Below are 25,725 nucleotides of genomic sequence, written 5' to 3'. Positions count from 1 at the left end.
TGTTTTTATTTAGAGAACTTATGACCTCATGATTGAACATTTTTGGTATTCCTGTTAGAGATTTTAGGGATTCTGAATGGTAGTTATGAATCAAGATACTTGCAAAGAGGTTTGTCTCAATATTTTTAGTTCCAAAACCACTTTGCAAATGTTGTACCTTCCATATAGACGTTTTCAGTGTCAATTAGCTTGTTAGATCTTACCTAAATCCAGTATTTTCCCAAGTAAAAGAAAATGTGAGTTTATGAGATTCTAACATTGCAATTGTGTTGCACTACATGTAACAATGCAAACATGGTTGCTGCTGTTTAACCAGTCAAGAAAACAAAGATTATACTGTCGGATCATCAAATGCCAAAGGATGGAGTTAAGCAGTATGTCAGTTCACATTATGTCTCTTGTAGGCGTGAAGTAACACAAGAAGAAAGGAAAAAGGCTCTTGAGGATGCACAATCATTTCAGACAGACAAACCATTTAACTTGATAGTCATGAAGCAATCACAAGTATATCAAGGATTTTGGCTTGTAAGTTATCTATCATTTATTGTTTGTGTGTTTCTCAATTAACATGCTAAAGGCATACATTAATATACATATGTCAATGTGGTGTTATTGTCTGAAAGAGTCACATTATGCCTGTTAACAATATTTATTTTAAAACTAAATAAATTTGTTCACATTTTTAGTTTGTTTCTTGAGGTCTTTCTTGAAATAATTTTTATAAAAGCTCTCGATAATTTTTAGTTTGTCGTAATCTAAAACTACTTAACTGCAACTATTTGAGGCTTAGGTCATTGATTACACATACATGGTTCAAAATACAATTGATAGTGATAACAACTATTTATAATTTAATGTCAAATTAATACGAAATTATAACCATTTTTCTTCATAGTGCTCTTCATTGAAAGCAATGTTTGCATTCTAATTTTGTCACTTTCGTGATAAGGAATGTTGCGTGAGGAAGTACTCTCTTCAAATCAACAGGGAGATTCTCTGATTTAATCTACTTCACAAATCTAAAACATACAATCTAGATTGTTGGTTATGCACATCTTACACATTATTTTTTAAAGGTTTTGTATATAAACAAAATTCTTGAAAACAATATAGATTGAGCCTTTTGATCTTAGAGGTAGGATTTAAAGACAAAGTACCTATGTCTGTGAGATTTTTGTTTTGTAGTTGAATAAAACATGAATTAGAAACATAATATTATTCAATGCTGGGAGCAGAGACCTATGAAATAGCATTTGCAATAGGATTGATTTGACAAAAGAAACATTCCACAAATTATTACTAAACATGATTGTGAGATCAAGGACAATAATCCTTAATAGCACATAAAGTGAATAGAGAGTGATAAGAAAAGTTGAACACAATCTAATTATTGTCTTCTTTAATCTTAGTACAATAAACTATCTTCAAAGCTGAATTTGAATCCCTGAAAATAGAAACCTAACCACAAAATTTCATTCATTCTATGTGCATAGGGAACAAACTTATAAGTTCTCTAAAAACAACTTCTATGAAAAAATAGAAATAAACTTATGTTTTGGAAGTTGCTTAAAAAATCAATCCTATCACCATAGTTATGAAAAAAGCAATAGACAATTCAAATTGTCTTGAAATAAGCTGCCTTTGCTTGAATATTTATTTGTTTTCTTTCTTCAATTTGAGTGTCCAAATCAATGCGTTATTTAGACTAATCAGCATAGATAAGATAAGATAAATTTATTAAGTCCAACAAGAGACCATGAGGATCTAAGGGACCGTAAAGCATACAAATAGAAATTTGCCAATAGTTGGAGCACCAAATGGTATCCACGAGAAGAACAAGAGAAGAAAACAAACAAACAAGAACCAAAGGGAGAAAAAACAGCTACTCCTCACAGGTGGGAAGTAGTCAAGATTCGAGGGGTATTGTGTAATGTACCCTCTTTCTGGGACATTATAACTCTGTGTTGCCAACTCGCTTCGCCTAGGTTTCAGGGGCGAAAAGGTTCATTACGGGGTTCAATTCGAGATTTGGCCTAAACATTTCTAGTTCTAGCCCCATTAGAGCAGTTTTGGTAGGTTGTCCAGATGCTTACTATTTTTAGCAAGTAATCAGAGCTCAGTATTTTTGGTACCTTAGCGCTGGGTTGGAAGGGTCTCGCCAAGAGCTTTCCAATGAGCTATTGCACATGCTTATCAGAGTTTATTTGGTCAGTTATTTTAATACTTGATGACCTTATGGTTTATTGACTGACTATTAAAGCTCATTTAACTTGTCACTTTATTTAAAAAGGTACTATGTTCACTTAAATGACTAAAGGACAAAAAAGGTGCTTTATCCCACATTGCTTGAATGAGCATGCATTACATTGGAAAAAGTGATAAAGGTACAACAAGCTCCACATGAGAGCATATATGAAGATTACAATATTCAAAACAAATATTAATCTAGGAGCTGGAAACAGTTATTGGTTATTTCTTCTAGGACGCAAACCCTTGAAGAAGCATTTGAAGGTTGGGCACAAACCTAGCCTTCTTACAGGTTTCATCTACATTGCCAATCTGACTTTCATTTTTGTTTATAAGATTGGATTACTTGAATTGTTGCACGTTATTGTATTGCTGTTGTATAATACAATAACGCATTTGTGGTTATTTCTGTTAATTCTTGGTTTATATGTACTTTTTGAATATTGGTGAAATAAAACAAAGTTTTTTGAATTTTCTTGTATGCAAATCTGCAGGTTACAAGTCGGATTAAGGTTCTAGAATTTGTATCAAATATTGGTTCACTGTTCAGATTTAAATCTGCAAATATATATATCATAGTTTTTGGTAAAATATCTAGAAGGGATATTACAGTGGTATCAGAGCCAAGAATCCTGCCATCCTGTGGAATCATGCAACACACAAGAACTTATGAATCAATATTGCAAGTTTTGGTTGCTTTAGTGTGATTGGTGAGACTGGGAGGACAAAACCTCTCAAGTCTGGAGAGTCTAAGGTAGTGGACGTTACCCCATCTTCCTTCTTCAGTATTGTACTAGTTGGGTAGAAATTTGGCAATGGGAAGGACCTACAAATCAACAATGTGGAGGTAATTTGTATTTGAGCAGGTTAGCAAACTATAGTTGAATCTCATCCTTGAAATATGGCAGTAGAACTTTGGCATTCAAGAACCGTGTCTGCTCGAAAGGAATAAGAGAACACCGCGACCTGGAAAATGTGAATGTGAGGTGCTTTTTTTTCATGATAGTAGACGTCCACCAGGTGTTATTACGAACTCTCACTTCAGTATTGGAAGTTGCAAGAAGAAAAAGGGAGCTTACGGGCCAGGCGTAAGAATAAGGTTTACTGGAACGGGAGAGTGTGAACTCCATAGGTAATAGTGGGTGTATAGTGTTTTGTGGGAAGCATTGGAAGGTCGAGCCCTCATTCACCGCTATCGGGAGACAGTACGAGCATAAAGAAGGAGATCACAACCCAACATAGACGGCAATCCAAGTTACTGTAGCTGCTAGAAATGTTTTGTTAGACTCTTTAATGCATGAGAAAGGAGCGGACATAGGGTGTTGGTCGTGGCTGGCATAGATAAGGAGGAATCCGTCCACCAATCGAGATACTCTTTAGACGACTGTAGCCGCGTTGAGGGATAGTCGGGAGTTTGGAAAGGCACAATACCTACGGATTAACGTTTACTGCTACAACACTTCATCCATGTATTTCGGTGTCTGAACGTAGCAATCAAGGGAGAGCCCTGTGTAGATTCAAAAATACCAGTGGAAGGACCACCTGTCTGATACCGGAGTGACCGTTGGTGCACCCTAACTCCACACCTATACTTGGGTGTCTACAGGTCATAGCTCGCGTGGGAAGGGAGCCACAGTGCAATACAAAAGGATGAACCGAGAATGAACCCAGGAGTGACAGCATTGACAATGCGCATGAAAGGGCAAGTAAAAAGATAGTAGATGCGAAGCTTACTAAAGATTTCCAAGCTGTACTGAGAGACTTTCAGGAAACTTAGCAACTTGCTGCTGAGTGCGAGACAACATATCCAACAGTTCCCCAACCTGCCGAATCTAGCTCCACTATAAGTGAGATTGATTTTAATACGCAAGTTGATCAGGAGCGGCATAATCGCCTTCAAGTACAGAGGAGGCAAGAGTTTTTTCCAATTAGAAAATGAAGTAGTCTTCAATGAAGCTATCATTGAAGAAAGAGATCAAGGAATCAAGGAGATTCAAGATCAAATTGTAGAAGTCAATGAAATTTTTAAGTATCTTGCTATTCTGGTTAATGAACCGGGCGTGATGATTGATGACATTGGTGGTCATATTGAAAGCTCACATGCTGTGACTGTACAAGCTAAAAGTCACCTTGTTAAAGCATCTAAAAGTCAGAAGTCCAACAGAAAATGCCTGAGTTGCTAGCTGCCGCTTGTAATCTTAGGTGTGGTGGTGGTGATTGTGGTCATAATCCTTTTCGTATAAATGGTTGTGTCTTAGCTCCAACAAATTGTATTTCATTGTGCATGGAAAACCACTGAGAGTAACTTGAGAGTTTGGAATTCGGTTCATATCTCATCTTTGTGTGCAGTCTTTTCATGTTTTACGAGAAAGAAACACAATTTGTTGGTTCCAAAGCTTGTGTACAGACGTGTATTCCTGCTCTGCCACAAAAACTTGTATGAGTTTTCAAGGTTTCAGTAGATATCTTCATTTGATTATTTGTATAGTTGATATTGATATTTGACTATCAAACTGTACTGAGGAATCTCAGGCAAAGAATTTTCAAAATCTCTACAAACTCTACAAAATAACATCCAACATTGCAGGCAACTGTTTGTCAAAATCATAGATGTAAGTATCGCCGATACTAGAAAAAATTGTGATTTTTTGGGGCCAGCGATTTAGTCGCCCCAAAAATCGTGATTTTATTTGCAGATTTTTTCAAAAAAATTGTAGATTAATAGGCGATTAATCGCCTAAAAATCGTGATTTCTTGGAAAAAAATCGCTCGTGCCCTGCAGTCACATAAAGTGACGAAAAAACATATTTCTTTCATTCGGTTTTTAAATTGCTTAGGGCATTTTGGAGAGGAGAGGATAGAGGAGGAGTTCTTGGCAAGCAAGAGGTGGAATTGAGTGCATTTGGAGGCCTTTTGATTTGATTTCTTCGTTACTAGGTAAGTGATTTGAATCTTTGTTTTTTATTTTTGCAAGAGATTGTATTCTTTTTTCTTGCATGTAAATGGATAAAAATACATTCCTAATTAGTTAGGAACGCATTTGATGAATGTAAGCAAGATTAAATGCATTCATTTGCATTTTTTCCATTCTAGATCGAATTTATGTTAGACATTTGCACTTTTTTGAAAAATTTGAAACCCTAGCAGCTAGTTTGTTTTAATGTTATTTGGATTTCAATTTATTGGCACTGTTATTGGAATGTTGCTTGAATTCTTTGTTTAACTATTAACTTTGATCTTGTTATAATTTATTTATAGTTTTTAAAAAAAAAAATTTGTATGCGTAAGGCAGCCCGCAGTAGTTTTAGATGGCAGACAAATGGCCATTGACTCCATGCCCTTCAGGCTACATTGGCACCAAGCCAAAGAATGCGAGAGATCAGGCATGGAAATATGCCTATGAAGCACCCGATGAACCAACCAAAGTGATTTGCATTTGATGTGAAAAAGTAATATTCGGGGGCATTTACCGGTTCAAATATCACATTGCAGGGATCTCAAAACATGATACAAATCCTTGTGAGAGTACAACAGAAGAAATACAAAGGTTTGCAAATGTCTTGCTCGCAGCTGGAGAGCAACAAAAATTGCAAAGAGAGCGGAATAAATTGCATGTCAGGGCAGCCATAGCAGAGACCCAGGGTAGTTTCGTTGATGTTCAGGAGGAGGAGGCAGTCATTGAGAGCATGGCCGGCTCTTATCGTGGGCTGCGTGTCTGCAAACAGGGTGGTTTTTCTTTCATGAGTTCCACTCCCACTCCCACTCCTACACCTCCTAGCACTTTCGCACCATCAGGATCAACAGGTGCTTCTGGGATAGGGAGCTATTTTGTGCCGAGGCACACACCTAGTGCACAACCTTCATTAGAGGCCACTAGATGGAATAAGGAGGTCCATGACCAGGTGGACAATGCACTAGTAGATTTTTGGGTTTCCAACAACCTTCCTATTAGTGTTGTTGACAGTCCCTATTGGGAGGCTTTGGCCACAGGGTTGACAATTGCAGGAAAGGGGTACAAGTCCCCTTTCTCATTTTGTGTTGGGTGGCAGGTAAGCGAATAATTTTATTACACTCTATTTGCTTTTAATTTTTAACTTTTTACTTAGTTCTAAATTTTAATTAATTTATCTAGAAATTAGAATGCTGATTACTAAAGTCTAAATCAATTTAAAATTACTAAGAATCTAAGACATAACTAAAATTTGTTTTTGTAGGCTTATTGGAACTGCTGTTGAGAGGGCCAAAGCATTTGTTGTGGAACAGAAACAAGAATGGACAAAATTTGGTTGCACCATTCTTTCTGATGGGTGGACGGATGGGAAGAGCAGGACCATAATTAATTTTTTGGCCTACTGTAATGATAATGTGGTGTTCCTGAAATCAATCGATGCCTCTAGCAAGGTAAAAAATGCTCAGACATTGGCATTGATGTTGGAGAACATGGTCTTAGAGATTGGCATTGAAAATGTGGTGCAAATCATCACAGACAATGCTGCTACATATGTATCAGCAGGTAAACCGTAATTTTATGTTGCATGTGCCTTGTGAATTTCACAGCAAGAATTTAAAATAGTTTGATATATTTGAAAAGTTGGAAACTAATTAGTATTTGCTTTTACAATTGGCAGGAAAACTCCTACAACAGAGGCACCCCACTCTCTCTTGGACCCCGTGTGCAGCACATGTCCTTGACCTTCTTTTGGAGGACATGGGCAAACTTGAGTGGGTCACTCCAATTGTGGAGGATGCAAGGCGGGTGACAAAATACATAGATAATCACCCATGGGTCCTTAGCCTGATGAGAGAGCACACTTATGGCAAAGAAATTGTCAGGCCTACCGTCACAAGGTTTGCAACGATTTTCTTGACATTGCAAAGCATTCTCAATAATCTGGTTTCTTTGAAGCAAATGTTTGTTTCCAAAAAATGGCTTGATTCCACATTTTCAAAGAAGAGTGAAGGAGAGAATTTTGTGCGGATTGTGTTTGATAAATATTTTGCAGATAAGGCCGATGAAATAGTAAACGTAACTACAAAACTTTAAGTTTTAGTTTACACTTTACAACTTTATAACATACTAAGTTTGTAACTCAAGTAAATAATAATTTTGTAACTTGTCAACTAATTTCAAATTTATATTGCAGGTGTCTGAGCCTTTAGTCAGAGTTCTGCGTTTGGTTGATGGAGACCAAACGTTAATGGGTGAACTATATGAGGCCATGGACAAGGCCAAAGAATCTGTCAAAAATTACTACAAGGGGGAAAGCATCAAATATGAACCCATTTGGCAGATCATTGATAGAAGGTGGAATAATCAGCTCCACCAACCCATTCATGCAGCAGGATATTTCCTCAACCCACGTTTTAGGTATACCGTAAGCTCATTCTTACTCAAATTTAAGTTAACGAAGACTTGAGTTCATTTTTCTTTCGTAGGGTGTTGGGTGTGTACTAAAATTGCAAGACTTATTTGTTTTTGGTTTTTGGTTTTAGGGCTGATGGTACATATGCAGATCCTGATGGAGAGGTCATCAGAGACCTAAGTGAGTGCATCCAAAAGATGGTAACTAGCGAGGAAACAAGAGATAAAATCATTGCTGAGCAGGAGATCTTCACTTCAGCAGGGGGCAAGGTGTTCTCCACTCCTCTCTACAAGAGAGCAAGGCTTACACAAACCCCAGGTAATACATTTGCAAACTTCTGAATCTCAAACGCTAAATTAACATTTATGTTTCACTTTTTGTTGTCCATTAGTATTTTCTAACATGTACAATTTTTGTGATGCAGTGGCTTGGTGGACCACTTGGGGTGCAAGCACTCCAAACCTTGCAAAGTTTGCTCTTAGAATCCTATCACAGCCTTGCAACGCATCACATTGTGAGTGCAGCTAGAGTTTGTTTGAGGCCATCCACACAAAAAAGAGAAACAGGTTGTCCCAAAAGAGGATGAATGACATGGTCTATGTGCAATATAATCTTAAATTGCGCATGAAAAGGGCACAACAAGATCCTCCTGGGCCAATCGATTTGGATGAGATAGATCCCTATTATGATTGGACGGCACAAGAGCAGGCTCCCTTATTTACACAAGAGGACATCTCCAATTTGGAGAGGGAGGCCGCGGAGGAGGCTGCGGAGGAGGAAGGGGGTGGAACTGGATATGACATCGATTTGGATGACATCGAGGAGGGCGATGATGAGGATGATGACATTGAGCTTACTGTAGAGGACCTTGACATCTTGCGCGCAGCGAATGTGGAGCTACTGACATCTAGTTCTATAGCTACACCATCTCCTGCATTGGCACAAACACAGGTACAGACCCTGCGGGGTTCTAGTTCTAGAGCTTTACCCTCTCCCACACTCGCTAGTAAAGCGACTGGGAAGAGGAAGATGTAGTCCTGTATTTGACATTTGTACTTATTTGAACTCTTTACATTTGACACTTTATTTATGAGAATACAACTTCTCATGTGTTGTGAACTTGTTAGTTGTTAGTAATTTACAACTTGTCACTACTTACTTGTTAGTAATTTACCGATTAATAACTCTTTTTGCATTGATATATATCTAAACATGATTGTTTCTTATGTATTGTTAGTAATAAAGTCATTAGATGCAAAAAAAATTGAATTTTGTAAAAAATGTGAATTTTTTAATTAAAATTTAGTGGTTTTTGAGTTCTCGATTTCTTCCTCGATTTTTTGCCAATTTTTCCCAATTTTTCCCGATTAAACTTTTTCAGGCCTAGGCGATTAATCTCCTCAGGCAATTTTTACATCAATGGTCAAAATTACAGTTGGTGGAAGTAGTGTAGAAACTTTCAATGGAAACAGTGGGACATATTATGTTTACAATTTGTCTTATATGTGACTAGAGAAAGCAACTTCTATAGAATGAGTTTTGGTCATTTGTTAAGACTGTGAAGATAAACGAATTCATGTGTGGCTGCAGAAATACAAATTGGGTCAAATTCCAAGTATTCAAACTAAGGAAAAAACAGTGAACACTTCATTCATACCCTACAAATTTATTTTGGCCAAAAAGGTGGTTGCATCTTACAGTGGTGAAAATACTCCTTGCAATCATGGGTTCTTGTTTTTTAGAATAACTGCTTGATAGACTGCTCCAAGAAGTTGTAGTTTAATTGGTGAAGATTGATTTAGTTTGCCTAGTGTTTGTGTTTGCATCTCTGCACTTCAAGTAGCTATCACAGATTGCTATTCTCATGCATATGTTTGACGGAATACTCTTGCAAAGAACTTGTATTTGTATTAAATTTTGGCTCAGAATTCAGTGGTCAGATTTAGTAAAGCTACATGGCAAAGGAAGTGGGACGAGATTTTCAACTCGATATTAAAACTAAAGTAAGGAGACTATACGATGATTATAACAAATTTTCGTCAAAGCTTCAAAAAGAATTTCCTTTCATTGATTACGTAGACCTCCAGCTAGAACTGCAAAGCTCGAGATCTCCTTGCAGAGGATAGTTACAGAAATTTGTATAAGGGAGATATTAATCAACTTGATAGTAGTACTGAAAAAGAAGAGCAACCTTTGCATGATAATATGCAAAATACTAATAATGGCACACGTATACTACCAGGTAATTGGTGGTCTTATGGAGCTGTTTACACTAGTCCTTTTGACGAGCATATTGATGGCCTAGGTAGAAGAGTTGACCAAACTGCCAATGTTGGCAACTTCCCATCTTATTTAGACAGGGAAAACACCAGCATCTTGTTTGGGGACATGGAAATTAACTTGGATGAATTTTATGATGATGCTAGGTTGGAAATTATGTCAAATTTTGAGGAGCAAATGGACTGCAATGTTGGTAGAATAGATGATCTAGCACACGTTGAGTTAGAGGATATATCTGGAAATGTTGTTCCCTTGAGTGATGAAAAATCAAAGAATTCTATGGAGAATAGCCCACTTGTGTTTGAAGGAGATGGTCAAAAACCATTATCACTCCTTGACTTATTGGATATGGTTTTGGTCAAAGAGGACAAGATTGTCCGAGTGTTGATGAGGATGGATGACTCTTCTAATTTGATTGAGGATCTCATGCGGAAGATTGTGATAGAAGAGAGGCATGGGAATGTATGCAGTGTCACAAGTCCTCTTTTACACACTATTTTTGAAACTCTAAAAATGATGAAATATGAGTACTTGAAACTATTAATGGATAGAGATCTAGCAATAAAATTTGGAAGGGACAAGGAGAGTGAGATAAATGCGCTATGTCTTCAATTGAGCTTAACACATTATTCCATCCACAAAGCTGAAAATCAAATGAGTGGGGCAGCCACTTATGAAGAAGACAACCGTGGTTCAAGGGCACAAGAAATCACACAAATCATTGAAGAAATTCATAAAGTGGGTAGATATGAAGGCAAAAAATGTAATTTAATCACATGTTTTCCGTTTGAGACTTTTCATGATGAGAAAAATTGTATGGACCAACAAGTTGACGAGTTTGAAAATTCTGAATTTTGTGACAATAGCTGTACATTTTCACATGAGCACATGGTTAGTGATACCCACAAGTGAGGATAATTCAGAAATTTCAATTAATGTTGAACCTTCCTTTTACAAAGACTTTGACATGAGCGAGGATACTTATGGTGGAGTAGGAAGTTCGGATTTATCCTTGGCTTGTTCTGAGAGGTTGTTCAACTTACCCAGAGATTTATCACCCATCTCTTACGAGGTGGCTATGGCCTACTTGTTGATTGGTGATCTTTCTTGTTGGTACATACCATCTATCAGTGATTTGCTTGTGTATGTTAGTAGTATATTCGCTGATTTTGTTTGGCCTTCGTTGGTCAATGAGTTACTTGCAGATGAGTGGGAAGAGCATACATTACCCTACATACCACATGAGGTGTTTCCATTTCTTATCCAACAGTATACTGGAGACAGTGTTAGCATTCATGATGTTGGTGATCCACCAACCACTCTTTCTTTTACCCAGGATTATGTTGATTGGGTAATCAGGAATCTAGGTGTTAATAGTATCTTATATCTTGTGGATTATGCTATGTTGTTACACAGTCACAGGATTATGATCTGTGTGTTTCAGCCTTTTCACATGTCAGAGTTCCAGAGATTAGGATTACTCCCTTTTCACCAGAGTGATATGGAGGTGGAGTCAGATTGGCTGGATCTGTCATTGTCATTGGCACAGTTACTGTAGGAGTGGTACAGTGGTACAGATATCACGGGAGCTGGTATCTTAGCGCACGAGTTCTCACTTGGGATCGAGGGGGAGCATCCTTAAGCATTGCCTTTTATCGGGGAGCTAGGAGGAGAGTTTGGTCATTATCATCTTGGGGTGTATATTGGTGTATTGCCAAACTCCCATCATCACTTGATAGTAGACTTGCAGGGTCACTCTTGGAGTGAGGCATTCATTCTGACTGAGGGTAGTGGCACACAGGGTAGCAACACATGGCAGTTGGTGTCCCTTTATGGTGAGACTTGGGATCCTGGCATTCAATTATTTGGCACATTGATTCCTATTGTACTGTTTCACCATTTTGAGTTTGGGAAGATGCATGCTGGGGTTCATCGGCTAAGGAGTAGAACCTCATTCTCGAGGCGAGTATGGGATCTTGGCATTTGGTTTTAGCAGGTATGAGCGGATTGCTTGAGAGCAAGCAGTCTTTGAGAAGGGAGGCTTTGTAATGTCCCCTTTTTTTGGGACATTATAATTCTGTGTTGCCAGCTTGCTTCGCCTAGGTTTCGGGGGTGAAAAGGTTCGTTACAGGGTTCAGTTCGAGATTTGGCCTAAACATTTCCAATTCCAGACCCATCAGAGCAGTTTTGGCAGGTTGTTTAGATGTTTACTATTTTTAGTAAGTAATCAGAGCTCAGTATTTTTGGTACCTTAGTGTTGGGTTGGAAATGTCTCGCCGAGAGCTTTCCAACGAGCTATTGCAAATGCTTATCAAAGTTTATTTGGCCAGTTATTTTAATGCCTAATGACTATATGGTTTACTGATTGACTATTAAAGCTCATTTAACTTGTGACTTTATTTAAAAAGGTACTATGTTCACTTAAGTGACTAAAAGACAAAAAAGGTGCTTTATCCCACATTGCTTGAATGAGCATGCATTACATTGGAAAAAGTGATAAAGGTACAACAAGCTCCACATGAGAGCATATATGAAGATTATAATATTCAAAACAAATATTAATCTAGGAGCTGGAAACAATTGCTGGTTATTTCTTCTAGGATGCAAAACCTTGAAGAAGCATTTGAAGGTTGGACACAAACCTAGCCTTCTTACAGGTTTCATCTACATTGCCAATCTGACTGTCATTTCTGTTTATAAGATTGGATTACTTGAATTGTTACATGTTATTGTATTGCTGTTGTATAATACAGTAACGCATTTGTGGTTATTTGTGTTAATTCCTGGTTTATATATGTACTTTCTGAATATTGATGAAATAAAACAAAGTTTTTTGAGTTTCCTTGTATGCAAATCTGTGGGTTACAAGTCGGATTAAGATTCTGGAATTTGTATCAAATATTGGTTCACTGGTCGGATTTAAATTTGCAAATATATATCACAGTTTTTGGTAAAATATTCGAAAGGGATATTACATATTGTTCCACGAGAGGGTGAACCCCACACTGTCTTGAAGAGCCGGTGGAAGTCAACTGATGCTGTTGAGTGTACCTTTGCAGGGTCTCACACACTTGGTGTGACCCTAAGAGTGGCAAAGGGGCCACTTTGCTCCCCAGGCTGAGGACCTAGGAGCGAAGAATGAGGTGATGAGCTATGATAAGAAAGATTCAAATATAATCTTAGCGAATAGATGATAGTCGCTATCATAAAATCTCTCTATATGATGTTGAACTCACACCAGATGCTGGGGGAGGGGGGTGAATCAACATAAACCAAAAACCACTTAAGTAATCAAACTCCTTTGAATAGTCACCATATAAAACAAACATCAAGCGAAAAATGAACACCAAGATTTTTATGTCGAAAACCAAACTAGGAAAACTCAAAGTGACCACTTGCTCGCAAAGATAAATCACTGATATACAATAGTCTAATTACAAAGATAGTAGGAGCTCACTACTTTGGACTTGCAACCAGAGGCTCACTGCTTCAAACTTGCAAACAAAGGCTCACTACCAAAGTAGCAATATACATAAAAGAACTTGTGCACCCAAGACTCACTATCCTAGGGACAATTTACGTATAACTCTTTTCAATAGATAAGAAGTTTTCATGATAATGCAGTTGTCTTGCACACACAACTCTCACAAGCTCAATAACACAGTATCACTACATTTACTTAACTACCACAATCTTAAACAACTATAACACAAAATGAGTTTTGCTCTTCCAAACTTTGCTCATAGATATTCACTTGCTTGCACACCACTCACTTACTATTGCCAAATTACACATTGTACTTAAATACAAGATAGGTCTAGAATTACAACAAGCTCATCCCAAAAGGAAACTAAAAGAAAATTACAAGTCTCTCATGTCAACTACAAATTACAACAAGATTCATGCCTCTAGAGCATCTAGACCAAAACATAGGTCACACACAATATGAACCCATCTAGATAAGAGATAAGTAGTAAATATATTATAGGTTACACATAACATGAATCCATTTGGATAAGAGATAATCATCAAAAGCGATAGCTAGACTAAAAGTATGAAGCATGATCTACTCCAAGAGAGAGGAACCATGAAACCTATACAACTCCATACCAAATCCGCGATAACCAAAACAACTTCCACTGTAGTCTCAAATGTATAGCATCACATTGCCCAAAGAATCATATCACTTGCCACTTGTCTTCGGACCTTTGTACATTACAATGAGATCCATACTCCACGTCATATGCCATATTAGTTGTAGGTGGCAATTATGCCATGAATAGTTAATAAGACTTTTGTTAGTTAATAAATATTGTTCCGAAGGAGTGCTAGTTGTGTTGTCATTTGGTGACGGCTGGAGACTTAACCAACAGTGTCAAGTCTATTTATATGGAATCAAGAACAAGTGAGGGGGTGGTGAATGTTGGAACTATTATGCTTGTGCTATAATGTAAGACTCTATTACAATTAATGAGAAAGATATTCTATTATTTGAATGTAATACTATTAATGTTTATTGTGGCAATATTGCTTCCATATTTAGTACATAATATTTTCGACGTTGTTGCTTAGCACGAACCTGGAGGTCTCGAGAAGACAAGTACAAGGATAGAGGCATAATGGGTCATACTTTCAACTAGCAAGTACTGATAACAAACATTGATGTTGAGGAGGAAGTGTTCAGGGAGGATCAATTGACATTGGATCTTGTTTAGGCGTGGGACGTAGCAATAGACTAGTTTGTATGGCAAGAGGTAGAGCAAAGGGCTCTCCCCACTAGTACAGTATGAGCCGAACTCATGGTGAACAAGGTGGTGTACAATCTCTTGGGAAGCCTTTTGGGGTTGTTGGCATGCAGGCTGGTGGAAGTAGGATATCGGGAAGCAACCTAAAAAGAACAACGAAGACACCAAATACTACAATGATATCAAGAAAGGAACAGACGAGAGGAGGAACCTTGCGATGCAAATAGGCATTGCAAATTAGGTAACCCCAACAATTAATGTCCTTGCTGAATAATGACATAAGGAGACACAATTGTAGGAAAACAAAACAGGAGTGAGATGATCCCTCGAATCTAACAAATAGAAAGACAACGAAGGTTGCAATGTTGCCATTTGGCACTACTACCAAGGCAAAGTTGCTATTAGGTACCACCCAAAACAAGGGGGGCATAGATAGTTGGGAAAGTGGGTTTGATGCAATAGAGCCATCAGAGTACTGCACAGAAGCTAGTGATGAAGAAAGAAGTTTGGAAGCAGAGGTAGCAGACCTACTCAAGAATTTGGTATGTTGTATAAGAGGGATGGCCATAACCAACGAAGTAAGAATAGGGAAAATAGAGTTGGAGACCCTAGGGAGGAGGGAGTATCAGTAGCACCAAGGTATATACAACGAAGGTTAGAGAAGGTAAGACTCATGCTAGTCAGATGGTACTAGAGAACCACCAGGAGCATAGAGGAATAGCCAACCCACTTAGTTTCCAGCCAGGGGGGCACGGAGGAATAGTTGACCCACTTAGCTTCCAGAATGCACAAGGTACCAATCAAGGGAGAAAGATGTCAAACACCCCAGACAAACACAGATATTTTCATTACAAACCTGAGATTCTGATCAAATTTTAGATCTGGTTTTTGTACTTAAAAGATATAGATTTCAGATTATTCCTGAGCTTAGGAAAATGCAACCAAAACTCCTTACTCAAAAGTTTCAGAACTGAGATACTACGATTTCCTTTACATTATCCAAGATAGAACAGAGATATATTTGCAGATTTATAATACCAAAATATCAGATTGGTTCAGAATAGTTGTCAAACCATAATCAATCACTTACGTTTATTCGAATCGCCTTCAAACAAGTACAAGGGCCCTAAAAATGGGCATTCCAAATCTGCCCCAGTGCAGAGCTCAAGGTAGGGTGAAATCAAATGCATCAATTTTCATGAAGTTTTTAAGGTGCTGCTCCCCAAATATATCCTGCAAAAATATGAACATGCAACAGTTATTCTCCTCTAAATGATACCAATGAAGCACAATTAGGTCTCCGTGATGAAACCTCAACAAAGATGAACTAGGGTTTTGCCCATCTCACCTGTAAAGTTTACTTGCAGATTTCCTTTTTGCTGCTGAATTATGTATATTTCCTGCAGGTACAGTCAATGCCAATGAAATATACAAGTGTTGCACAGTATATATAAAACTCAATGCAAATGATGATAAATATTTATTCAAGATTGGTGTTGTATAGCCTTCGATCTGCACACATTAATCAATTACTATTTTGCAATATCGAGCAGCATATACATTAAGTATGATGTGGATGGGTACATGGGGGAATGGTCACACCCGATGATTAGTCATAACAAGAACTAATGCCATTAAGATTTTAGCAAAGTCTATTTGCAATTGATAACAATTACTATAAATGCGATTGTTTCCTGAATTCAAATCTGAGATATTACTTCAATAATAATATGCATTGGCAATTCTGAATGTTGCAATCTTCATTAAAAATATTCAGACGATATTCATGTACAAATACATATTGATATTTTGCATATTGACATGTATATACATGAGTATGGTCTCATGAGATCAGTGCAATTTTCTGAACCAAAGCTATTTGCCTCAACACGCCCTCTTAGCTAGGGAAGACAAAATATGAATATTCTCATAATAAGAAGTAATATCCTCAAGATATATATAAGAAAATCAAGTCTCATGATATTCTTTCAGTTATGGTGATATAAAGATATCAAGTCACATGATATATATCATACCAATTCACGGTACATCCATAGATATTAAGTCACATAATATCCACCACGAATTTGAATATATGGATCTTCAACAGATATCTATCAACATGCTCTTTTAACTAACATGATCTTTCCTTGAATATCAAGTCGCATGATATTCATCATGATAGTAATCTAAAACTAAAAAAGTTGTCACCTTATATTATCAGAATCAATATTTCATTATAAAAGATTATCTCCTTAAGTAATGAACATAAGGTAGGTCCATGAGTCATAGAGTCACACATATGACAAAAGAGTTTACACTTTAAACGTCTTTATTTAATTAAACAAATTTTACAAAGTTGAGACTCAATCTCATAAACTTACATTAACTTTCACTTTAGGGAGAGCCTTGGTGAGAATGTCAGTAGTTTGATCACCTATATTAATATATTCTAATTGAATAGCTCTTCTTTCCACCATGTCTCTCACGTAGTGGTAAGGGATCTCTATATGCTTGGATCTATCATGAAATATCAGATTCACAGATAACTTGATCCAACTTTGATTATCACAATGAATCGTAGTAGGTTTCAAAGGTTCACCAAACAAGTTCGAAAGCAACTTCCGAAGCCACACTGCTTCTCAAGCTCCCATAGCTTCTGCAATATACTTTGCCTCAGTAGAACTTTGAGCAACAAAAGCTTGCTTTCTACATATCTAGGAGATGATCGCTGATCCTAAACTGAAGCAACATCCTGATGTGCTTTTCTGTTCTTTTACACTTCCGGCCCAATCAGAATTAGTATATTCATGTAATTCCAAGCTGGTATTCTCATATTTAAGTTCATACCCAATAGTACCTTGAAGATACCTCAATATGTGCTTCAAAGCTACAAGATGAATCTCACGAGGTTCACACATGAACTGGCTTAATGCATTCACTGCATAGCAGATATCAGGTCAAGTATTTACAAGATACATCAAGGACCCAATTATTTGTCCGTATAATGTGGGATCAACTACTCTGGATTCAACACTTGCTTCCTTTAGCTTGTGAAGATTGGTTTCCATAGGTGTAGACATGGGTTGACAGTCCCACATTCCAAATCTTTTCAAAATGTCAATAGTGTACTTCTTTTGATGTAGAAAAATATTACCAGACTTCTAACGTACTTCCAAATCAAGAAAGTAATGGAGAATTCCTAAATCTTTCATTTCGAATTTAGAAGCCAAATCTTTCATACATTGATCAATAAGGTGTTCTTCCCCTGCAATTAGAAGATCATCAACATAAAGAATTAGAATTAACATATCACCTTTAGTTACTTTGAAGTAGAGATTTGGATCAGCCACGTTCTTGGTGAATCCAAGACTTAAGAGGTATTTGACAATCCTTTCATACCAGGCTCAGGGAGCTTGTTTAAGTCCATATAGAGTCTTCTTCAATTTACACACATAAGAAACAACATCATGAGTTACAAATCCTTCTGGCTGTTACAGGTATACTTCTTCCTCTATCTTTCCATTAAGAAAAGCAGTTTTTACATCCATTTGATGGATTTTCCAACTTTTGGCCACTGCAATGGCTATTATAGCTCTAACAGAAGTGTAATTGGCAAATGGTGCAAAAGTTTCTTCAAAATCAATTCCTTCCTTTTGAGAAAAACCTCTAGCCACAAAATGAGCTTTATGTTTTTCAATGCTGTCATCTGCAGCATACTTGACTTTGAAGAGCCATTTTAAAGACACAACAGATTTTTCCTTAGGTCTCAGAACTATGTCGCGAACATCATTTTTCAGTATAGACTGGTATTCTTCCACATGGTGTCTTTCCAAACTTGATGTTAAGTGCTTTGGAAGTGCTAGAAGGTTTAGGATTCAAGCTCTCACATTTGAAAGCATTATATGTCAAATTTCTAGGTCTCTTGCTTTCTCGAAAGGTTCCTGAAGGCGCTGCAAATCCATCTCCTTCTAGAGTAATTTTCCATGCCCAAAGTGGGAATTTTCCTTGCCCAAAGTGGGCTTTTAGAGTGATCAAGACTCTTGTCGAGTCTCTGGAAGGATTTTAGTTTCAGTTGTAGTCTCTTTAGGAAACTTTCTCTGAATCTCAGGAGCAAGGGTCTCTTCTGGAGATATATCAAATGTATCTAGTTCATCGGTGGTTTTGGCTATTCTGAAAGCAATGTGTCTTCCTCAAAGATGACATCTCTGCTTAGTTCTATTTGTTTCTATCTAGGAATGCAGACTCTGTATCTTTTAACCGTTTCACTAAAACCAACGAGAATACCCTTTCTTCCAGAAGGTTCTAACTTAGTCCTTTTCTCCTTAGGTACATGCACATATATAGGACATCCAAATATCCTTAGGTGATTGATGTTAGGTTTCTTTCCAGAGAATGCTTTTTTAGGAGTCTTATTGAAATGCTTTTTTAGGAGTCTTATTGTCCAAATGTGAGTGAGGACATCTATTTTGAATATAGACTGCAGTGTTGGATGCTTCAGTCCAGAAAGACATACTCAAGTTTTGATAAAAAATCATGGCCCAAGCAGCTTCTACAATAGTTATGTTCTTTCTTTCAGCAACACCATTTTGTTGAGGATTGTAAGGGATTGTGAACTCCCTCTGAATCCCAGCGAGTTTGCAGAACTCTTTAAATATTTCAGAAGTATACTTCTTCCAATTACCTATTCTTAGAATTTTAATGTTCTTACCGGAGGAGTTCTCAGTGATTGTTTTGAATTCTTTAAATTTAGAGAGAATTTCTTCAGATTCTTTGCATTTAAGGAAGTATATCCATGTCTTCCTTGAAAAATCATCAACAAATATCAAATAGTACAAATATCCTCCTATAGATGGTATAGACATGGGCCCACGTAGATTAGAATGTACTAGTTCCAACACTTCATTAGTTTTGCTCAAACTATGGGGAAATGGCCTTTTAGTGTTTTTCCTTAAAGCACAACCTTTACATGATTCATTGTGAATATGTTTTAACTTGGGCATTCCAGTTACTATCTTCTCCATTGATGTTAGGGCATGGAAGTTGATATGACCTAGTCTTCGGTGCCATATTTCATTTGAATTAGAGGTCTCATGTACAAGAGCAAGGTTTGTCTTAGCACATAGCTCATATAGGAGCCCTTGTCATACGCCTATTCTTAGAGCCCTTTTAATGGTTGAATTTTTAAGCCATGCTAGTACTTTCCCTTCCATGAAAGCAATTTTATAACCATCATCTTCAAGAGTGGATATAGATATTAAATTCCTCTTAATACCTGGTACATAGTGTCATGTCCCCAATTTTTGCCCCTCCTTAGTGACAACATTTCTAGCAAGGTTGGTCTATTATTTGGTTCCTATAGGCCAGCAGAGCATAGAGGGAACCAACCCAAGGGCTTTGAGAGTCATGCATGAGATTCCCAAGTACTTTGGAGCAGCAGACAACAGTTTCCTACAATTTAGGAGGGATTCCTAATTTGTAGGGATTGACTAGGAGTGGTCTAGGAGGCATTTGGAGACCTCGGCGAACGTTTTGGAGACTTAGAGTGCATCTCCTATTTTTTTAGGAGGCATTCCTATTTTTTAGGAGGAACTCCCAGTACAATGACAGTTCTCTCAGAGGTGCACACAGTAGGGGAGATTCATTGGGACTCAATTTTGGTTGATTGGGGCAATCTCCTACTTTTTAGGAGCATCCCTAGATTTTAAGGATGGACTGTCAGTTGACCCATCTTGTTCGGCATCAGTCATAGACAGGTGACAAGGTCAGATTCATGTTTGATTGGTCATTTTGGGCCTTTTGGGACCATTTGGGAATATTTTAATATATTTAAATATTTCCTAAGTTGGTGATTAAATAAATTAAATATGGTTAAGTTTTAGCCATTTTGGAGTAATAAGGTGTTTTTTGGCCTCATTTGGATGCGCATCCTATGGTGTGATAGCTCGTTGGAAAGGTCTCAAAATTCTCTAAATCTTTCTCTTTGGTCTCAGGGCATTTCAGTGAATGGAATTCTATCTATGAGGAAAAAGGTCATTTTCTAGTAACATGACCATTTTAAAATAAGAAATTATAACATTTTCACTACACAATGCCACTTGGAGACACTTAGGGTTCAATTTGCAATTGAGAGGGGGTTATAAGGAGATGAAAGCTTCATTCTAAGATCATCTTTTGCATATTGAAAAACTCGTTTTTGTGAATTGGCTCTGAGAGAGCAATTCTTCATCTGGGACGCAAACCCTAGATTTTGGATTGGTTGGGACGTAGCCCTTAGCAGTTATTGGCATTGGATTCTTCAGACAGTGTGCGTTGCTATCAGGGATAGAGTACACCATTCTTTATTGTGGATTCAGGTTGTAAATTTATGGTTTCAGCGTTAAGATTGATTCTTTTAGCTGGGATGTGATTCCTTGCAGTCTTACGGCTGCCATTTGTAGCACTTTGGCATCATTGTTGGATGTAAGCTCCTTGGAACTGCATTGGATTTATTATTTGGCTTTATAAATTAGAAATCTACCTGGTACGATTTATAGCAATTCTGATTTGGCTCTATGTTCTTATTTATTTTCAGTCTCCTCTCATTTTTATTGTTCATTATTCATTACTATTGTGAAAACTATCAAAAAACATAAAACAAAAACAAAACCTTCTGCAACTTCTGTCTATTCTCAAGGACCGTCAAAGAAATCACAGGAAAATATAGTTTATTAATTTAAAAACTACAGCAGATTAGCAAGGGCATCTATTAGGGATCTTTCAGTGGTATCAGAGCCTACATCTTGCCAGCCTGTAGGGTTTGTGAGAAATTGTCACAACAGATTTTGGCATTTGGGTATTGGATAAAAAGTTTTGATAATTCATTTCAGCGTTTGGGTACTAGCTAAAAAGTTTTGATAATTCATTTTGGCATCTGGGTATTGGATAAAAGGTTTTGATAATTCATTTCAGCATCTGGGTACTGGCTAAAAAATTGTGATAATTCATTTTGGCATCTGGGTACTGGATCAAAAGTTTTGATAATTCATATTAGCAGTACAGGGTCGATTTTTGCTCTGACATGTTAGTTTCAGTTGGTCAGCGTGGTAGTTCATTATGGCAAAATTGTTAAGAGATATAACCCTGTGGAAAGAATGGGAACAATCACAACAAAAATTCAAGCTTCAATTGCAGTAGTTCAATGATTTTATGTCAAGGAAATTTGGACATGCTAGTGGATCATCATCTTCTTCTAGAAAGAATTCATTGCCACTAGACAGGAAAACGGAAGTAATTAGCATACTTGAGGAGTATAATACTCTTCCTCAATATGTTAGGGAGAACTTTCATTTCAAAGATTACATTGACATGCATCCAAAAATTTGTCATAAGGTTAAGCTTGCAAAAAAGGAATACCATGCCATAGTTGATGATACGTTTTCAAGTGAGAAAGAAGATTTGTGTCAACCTATCCATGTTCATGATAAAAACACCATAATGGATCAGTCACTTGCAGGGTATGCAAAAGAAAGGCATGAAGATTTGTTATCATTTGAGTTGCAGCCTATTGAAAACAAAAATCAGTCATCATGTGGGATTCCTAAAGAAGAAATAACTCTAGATCAGGAGGAGACACATAGCACACCATTGATTCATCAAGTTGATCACAAAATGGAAGAGATTACAATCATGGATCAGTCCACTAGGGATGCTGAAAGCATGTCTCCAAGGTCTGATACCTATTCTAATTTTTGCAATAGTAGCTCTAATCATGTGGTATCATCCATTTCACATGAAGGTAATGAGGTTGTTGAGTCTTCCTATGATGGTACTCAGGTTAAGTGTGTTGCACATGAGATTTATATTGTGGATTCAAACCACAAAGGTTTTGATTGCGTTTACCCCACCTTGGAAGATGTGAAAAAGGCTCAAGAGACGTGCAATGGATGGTCACATAGAGCTAAGAAGGCCAAGATGCTTGCTGCCCAAGCAAGAGAACACTTACAAAAGGTCAAGGAAAGATGCAATCAGCTTGATAATGCAAGAAGACAAAGAGAGTCATACATTAGATCCTTATTTCTTCTAAGGGAAGAAAGTGAGGATGTTGAGCATACAAGGGAAGAGCTTCTTGAGGTAAGTCCACAAGAAGAGCATGTTGAGATGTGTGAAGAGGAAAAGAGTTATGATTTAGAAAACTCAGTTTGGTCTAGTTTGCATCATGAAGTTTATGACGTTCCTCTTTTAAAGAGCCCCTTAAAGGCTCCAAACAATGATGATATTAGTGTCACACTTGATGGACCAGCGACAAGTGTTATTTTCATTTGTGTGGAATGGAACATTATTGATTCTGATTTGGTTAGTCATGCATCATCTACAATGGAAGGACAATTGTTAAGATCATACGAAACATCTTGTCTTAAAGAGATGATTAGGGAGACTAAGAGGCTGCTTACTAAGAAGATATTGCATTTTGATAATGTTTGGTTTGTTTTGCATACTACACCTTGGAGTTTGTTAGTAATGGAAAACTTATCAGTTATGGAGATAGAGGTATGGATCAGATTTTGGGCAGCTAAGGCAGTTAATGGGACATGTTATATTCGTTTGAACACACCCCATGGACCAGCACCTTTAGAGGAGTCACCTACCTTGGAAAGAGAGGCAAGAGAAGATTGCAAAAACATTGTGGAAAGTTATGAACATACTTCTGATTTTCTGACTTTGAACAACAATTCTCTTTCATCTCATGAGTCAAACTTTGAACCTTGGGTTGTTTACATTCAAGTTGGGGTGTTCAAGTGTGAAGTTGATCCTTCCCTACCAAGAGTTGATGATATATTAAGTTGCATACCTAGTGGACCAGCCACAAAGAGCCTGTCTTTGTTGAGAATTAGAAACAACTCTCATTCATCAATGGGTTTATCACCTCTTCCATATGATAGGGCAGAGATGTACCTTTTGATTGAAGATTCAGACTTTTTAAATATTACATTGGGCTTTCAAGATCAGAATATAAGGGACTTCGTTGGTTACATGGTTAAACAAAACATTTACTTAACAACCTTTAATGAAGGCACACTAATTTGTGGAAATATAGGTAAAGTTGCAGCAGCTGTTTGGAGGACTTGGAAAAGTATTCAACAAACTTTCCTTGCCGATGATTGGCTTATATGTGAATTCCTAACAGCATTGGTCGTTGGTAGTAATTGTGACTTCATTTGGAGTGAAGTTCTTAGTTGGTTAGATGAGGTACAGTTTCACAACAACAACATAATGAGTATCAACATGCCGGAGGGATGTGTCAGTGCAAAGATTTGGGATCTTGGTATCAACATGTGTTGGGTATTTCTTCAGTGGATTCATGTTGAGTTGCTTCACTTTTGGTATACAGATGTTTACATCAGAGTAGCGCAGTGGTTGGGTGAAGCAACATTTCTTAGATCGATATGGGATTCAAGAATTGATAATCCTACAATGTTGGGTACAAATGACACATGCTTTGGTTTTTCTCATGATGGCATACATACTTCATCTTCGAGTTTGTCATCTACATCCATTGATATGGCAGTGGCATCCTTGTTGATTGGTGACTCCATAGTCTTCGATTCCTTATGGACTAGTGGCTGTCCAAGCTGGAATCATTTACTACTTGACTTGGCATTGACTACATCCATGATTCAGTATGAGGGCATTGAGGAATGTTTCTTTGGGACATTTGTTGTTTGGCATTGGTATGATGACGTTTATGATATCATTCAAGTTGCTGGTCAGAATTATAGCAGCATTGTTAGGTGTCATTTGGGTTGGAATACTGGTTTATGAGAGTTCACTTTCACACCTTGCTAGTCTGCTTCATTGTATGTATGTTTCATGGAGTGCGGTTGAGATACTTCTTCATCTCATTCAGCACATTTGGTATTTTGGTTTGGGATCCGGGCCTTGGTCTCATTGATACATTGGTGCTTCAGGGTCCTAATGAATTGCTTCACAACTTGTGGTTCACTAATATTTATATCAGAGTGACGAAGCGTCAGAATGGTGGTTCCCTTTTGAGGCAGATTTGGAATCCTGGAATCACTTGGATTTGCAGTTCAATAGTTGAGGATGTGGAAGCCAATGTAGGCTTATTAGAGTTTCTGCCTTTAGTGTTCCAGTTTGGTTCTTTCGGAGAGCAGTTCATTGAGGAGTTGACAGAGTTGGTACAGTATTTGATTGCTCTTCCTACAGGGGGTTTTCATGAGGTTACTTGTTTGGGTGCAGTGCAGGACAGTGTTTCTAGAAGATGGAACTACAAACCTTCCAAAATGGCTTGGGACCCTGGGATCATTCTTGGTTATGGTATGGACTTGCCTAATGTTTGTGGAGTTGGATTGACATTGCTTGAGGACAAGCAATCTTTGGGAAGGGAGGACTGTCATGTACCCAATTTTTGCCCCTCCTTAGTGACAACATTTCTAGCAAGGTTGGTCTATTATTTGGTTCCCATAGGCCAATAGAGCATAGAGGGAACCAACCCAAGGGCTTTGAGAGTCATGCGTGAGATTCCCAAGTACTTTGGAGCAGTAGACAACAGTTTCCTACAATTTAGGAGGGATTCTTAATTTGTAGGGATTGACTAGGAGTGGTCTAGGAGGCATTTGGAGACCTCGGCGAACGTTTTGGAGACTTAGAGTGCATCTCCTATTTTTTTAGGAGGCATTCCTATTTTTTAGGAGGAACTCCCAGTACAGTGACAGTTCTCTCAGAGGTGCACACAGTAGGGGAGATTCATTGGGACTCAATTTTGGTTGATTGGGGCAATCTCCTACTTTTTAGGAGCATCCCTAAATTTTAGGGATGGACTGCCAGTTGACCCATCTTGTTCGGCATCAGTCACAGATAGGTGACAAGATCAGATTCATGTTTGATTGGTCATTTTGGGCCTTTTGGGACCATATGGGAAATATTTTAATATATTTAAATATTTCCTAAGTTGGTGATTAAATAAATTAAATAAGGTTAAGTTTTAGCCATTTGGAGTAATAAGGTGTTTTTTGGCCTCATCTGGATGTGCATCCTATGGTGTGATAGCTCGTTGGAAAGGTCTCAAAATTCTCTAAATCTTTCTCTTT

General features: G+C 37.6%; 2 protein-coding genes, 1 long non-coding RNA gene and 1 pseudogene across 4 annotated transcripts in view; 3 read left to right on the top strand and 1 right to left on the bottom strand.

The window, feature by feature from the left end:
• LOC149550695 (uncharacterized) overlaps positions 1 to 25,725 on the bottom strand; it is a 65,995-nt gene that overhangs the window by 2,679 nt on the left and 37,591 nt on the right. The window lies entirely within an intron of this gene.
• LOC149550696 (B3 domain-containing protein Os01g0723500-like) overlaps positions 1 to 25,725 on the top strand; it is a 97,156-nt gene that overhangs the window by 34,025 nt on the left and 37,406 nt on the right. For both annotated transcript variants that reach the window (XM_089786262.1, XM_089786263.1), the window contains exon 3: positions 317 to 525. In XM_089786262.1, coding sequence (XP_089642388.1) covers positions 317 to 525 — 209 coding nt within the window. The remainder of the gene's footprint in view (positions 1 to 316; positions 526 to 25,725) is intronic.
• LOC149550698 (syntaxin-23-like) lies at positions 3,087 to 7,268 on the top strand (annotated as a pseudogene).
• LOC149550697 (uncharacterized) lies at positions 7,167 to 8,138 on the top strand. Its single transcript, XM_089789511.1, has 3 exons — positions 7,167 to 7,615; positions 7,741 to 7,928; positions 8,035 to 8,138. The coding sequence occupies exons 1-3, from the start codon at positions 7,446 to 7,448 to the stop codon at positions 8,136 to 8,138; spliced, it is 462 nt and encodes a 153-aa protein (XP_089645637.1). The 5' UTR covers positions 7,167 to 7,445.

The sequence above is a fragment of the Cupressus sempervirens genome, chromosome 6 (assembly GCF_028749045.1).
Source record: "Cupressus sempervirens isolate cs-2001-9-10 chromosome 6, ASM2874904v1, whole genome shotgun sequence".
NCBI classification, from domain to species: domain Eukaryota; kingdom Viridiplantae; phylum Streptophyta; class Pinopsida; order Cupressales; family Cupressaceae; genus Cupressus; species Cupressus sempervirens.
Note: the sequence above shows the minus strand (reverse complement) of the source record. Positions and strands in the feature narration are given on the sequence as shown.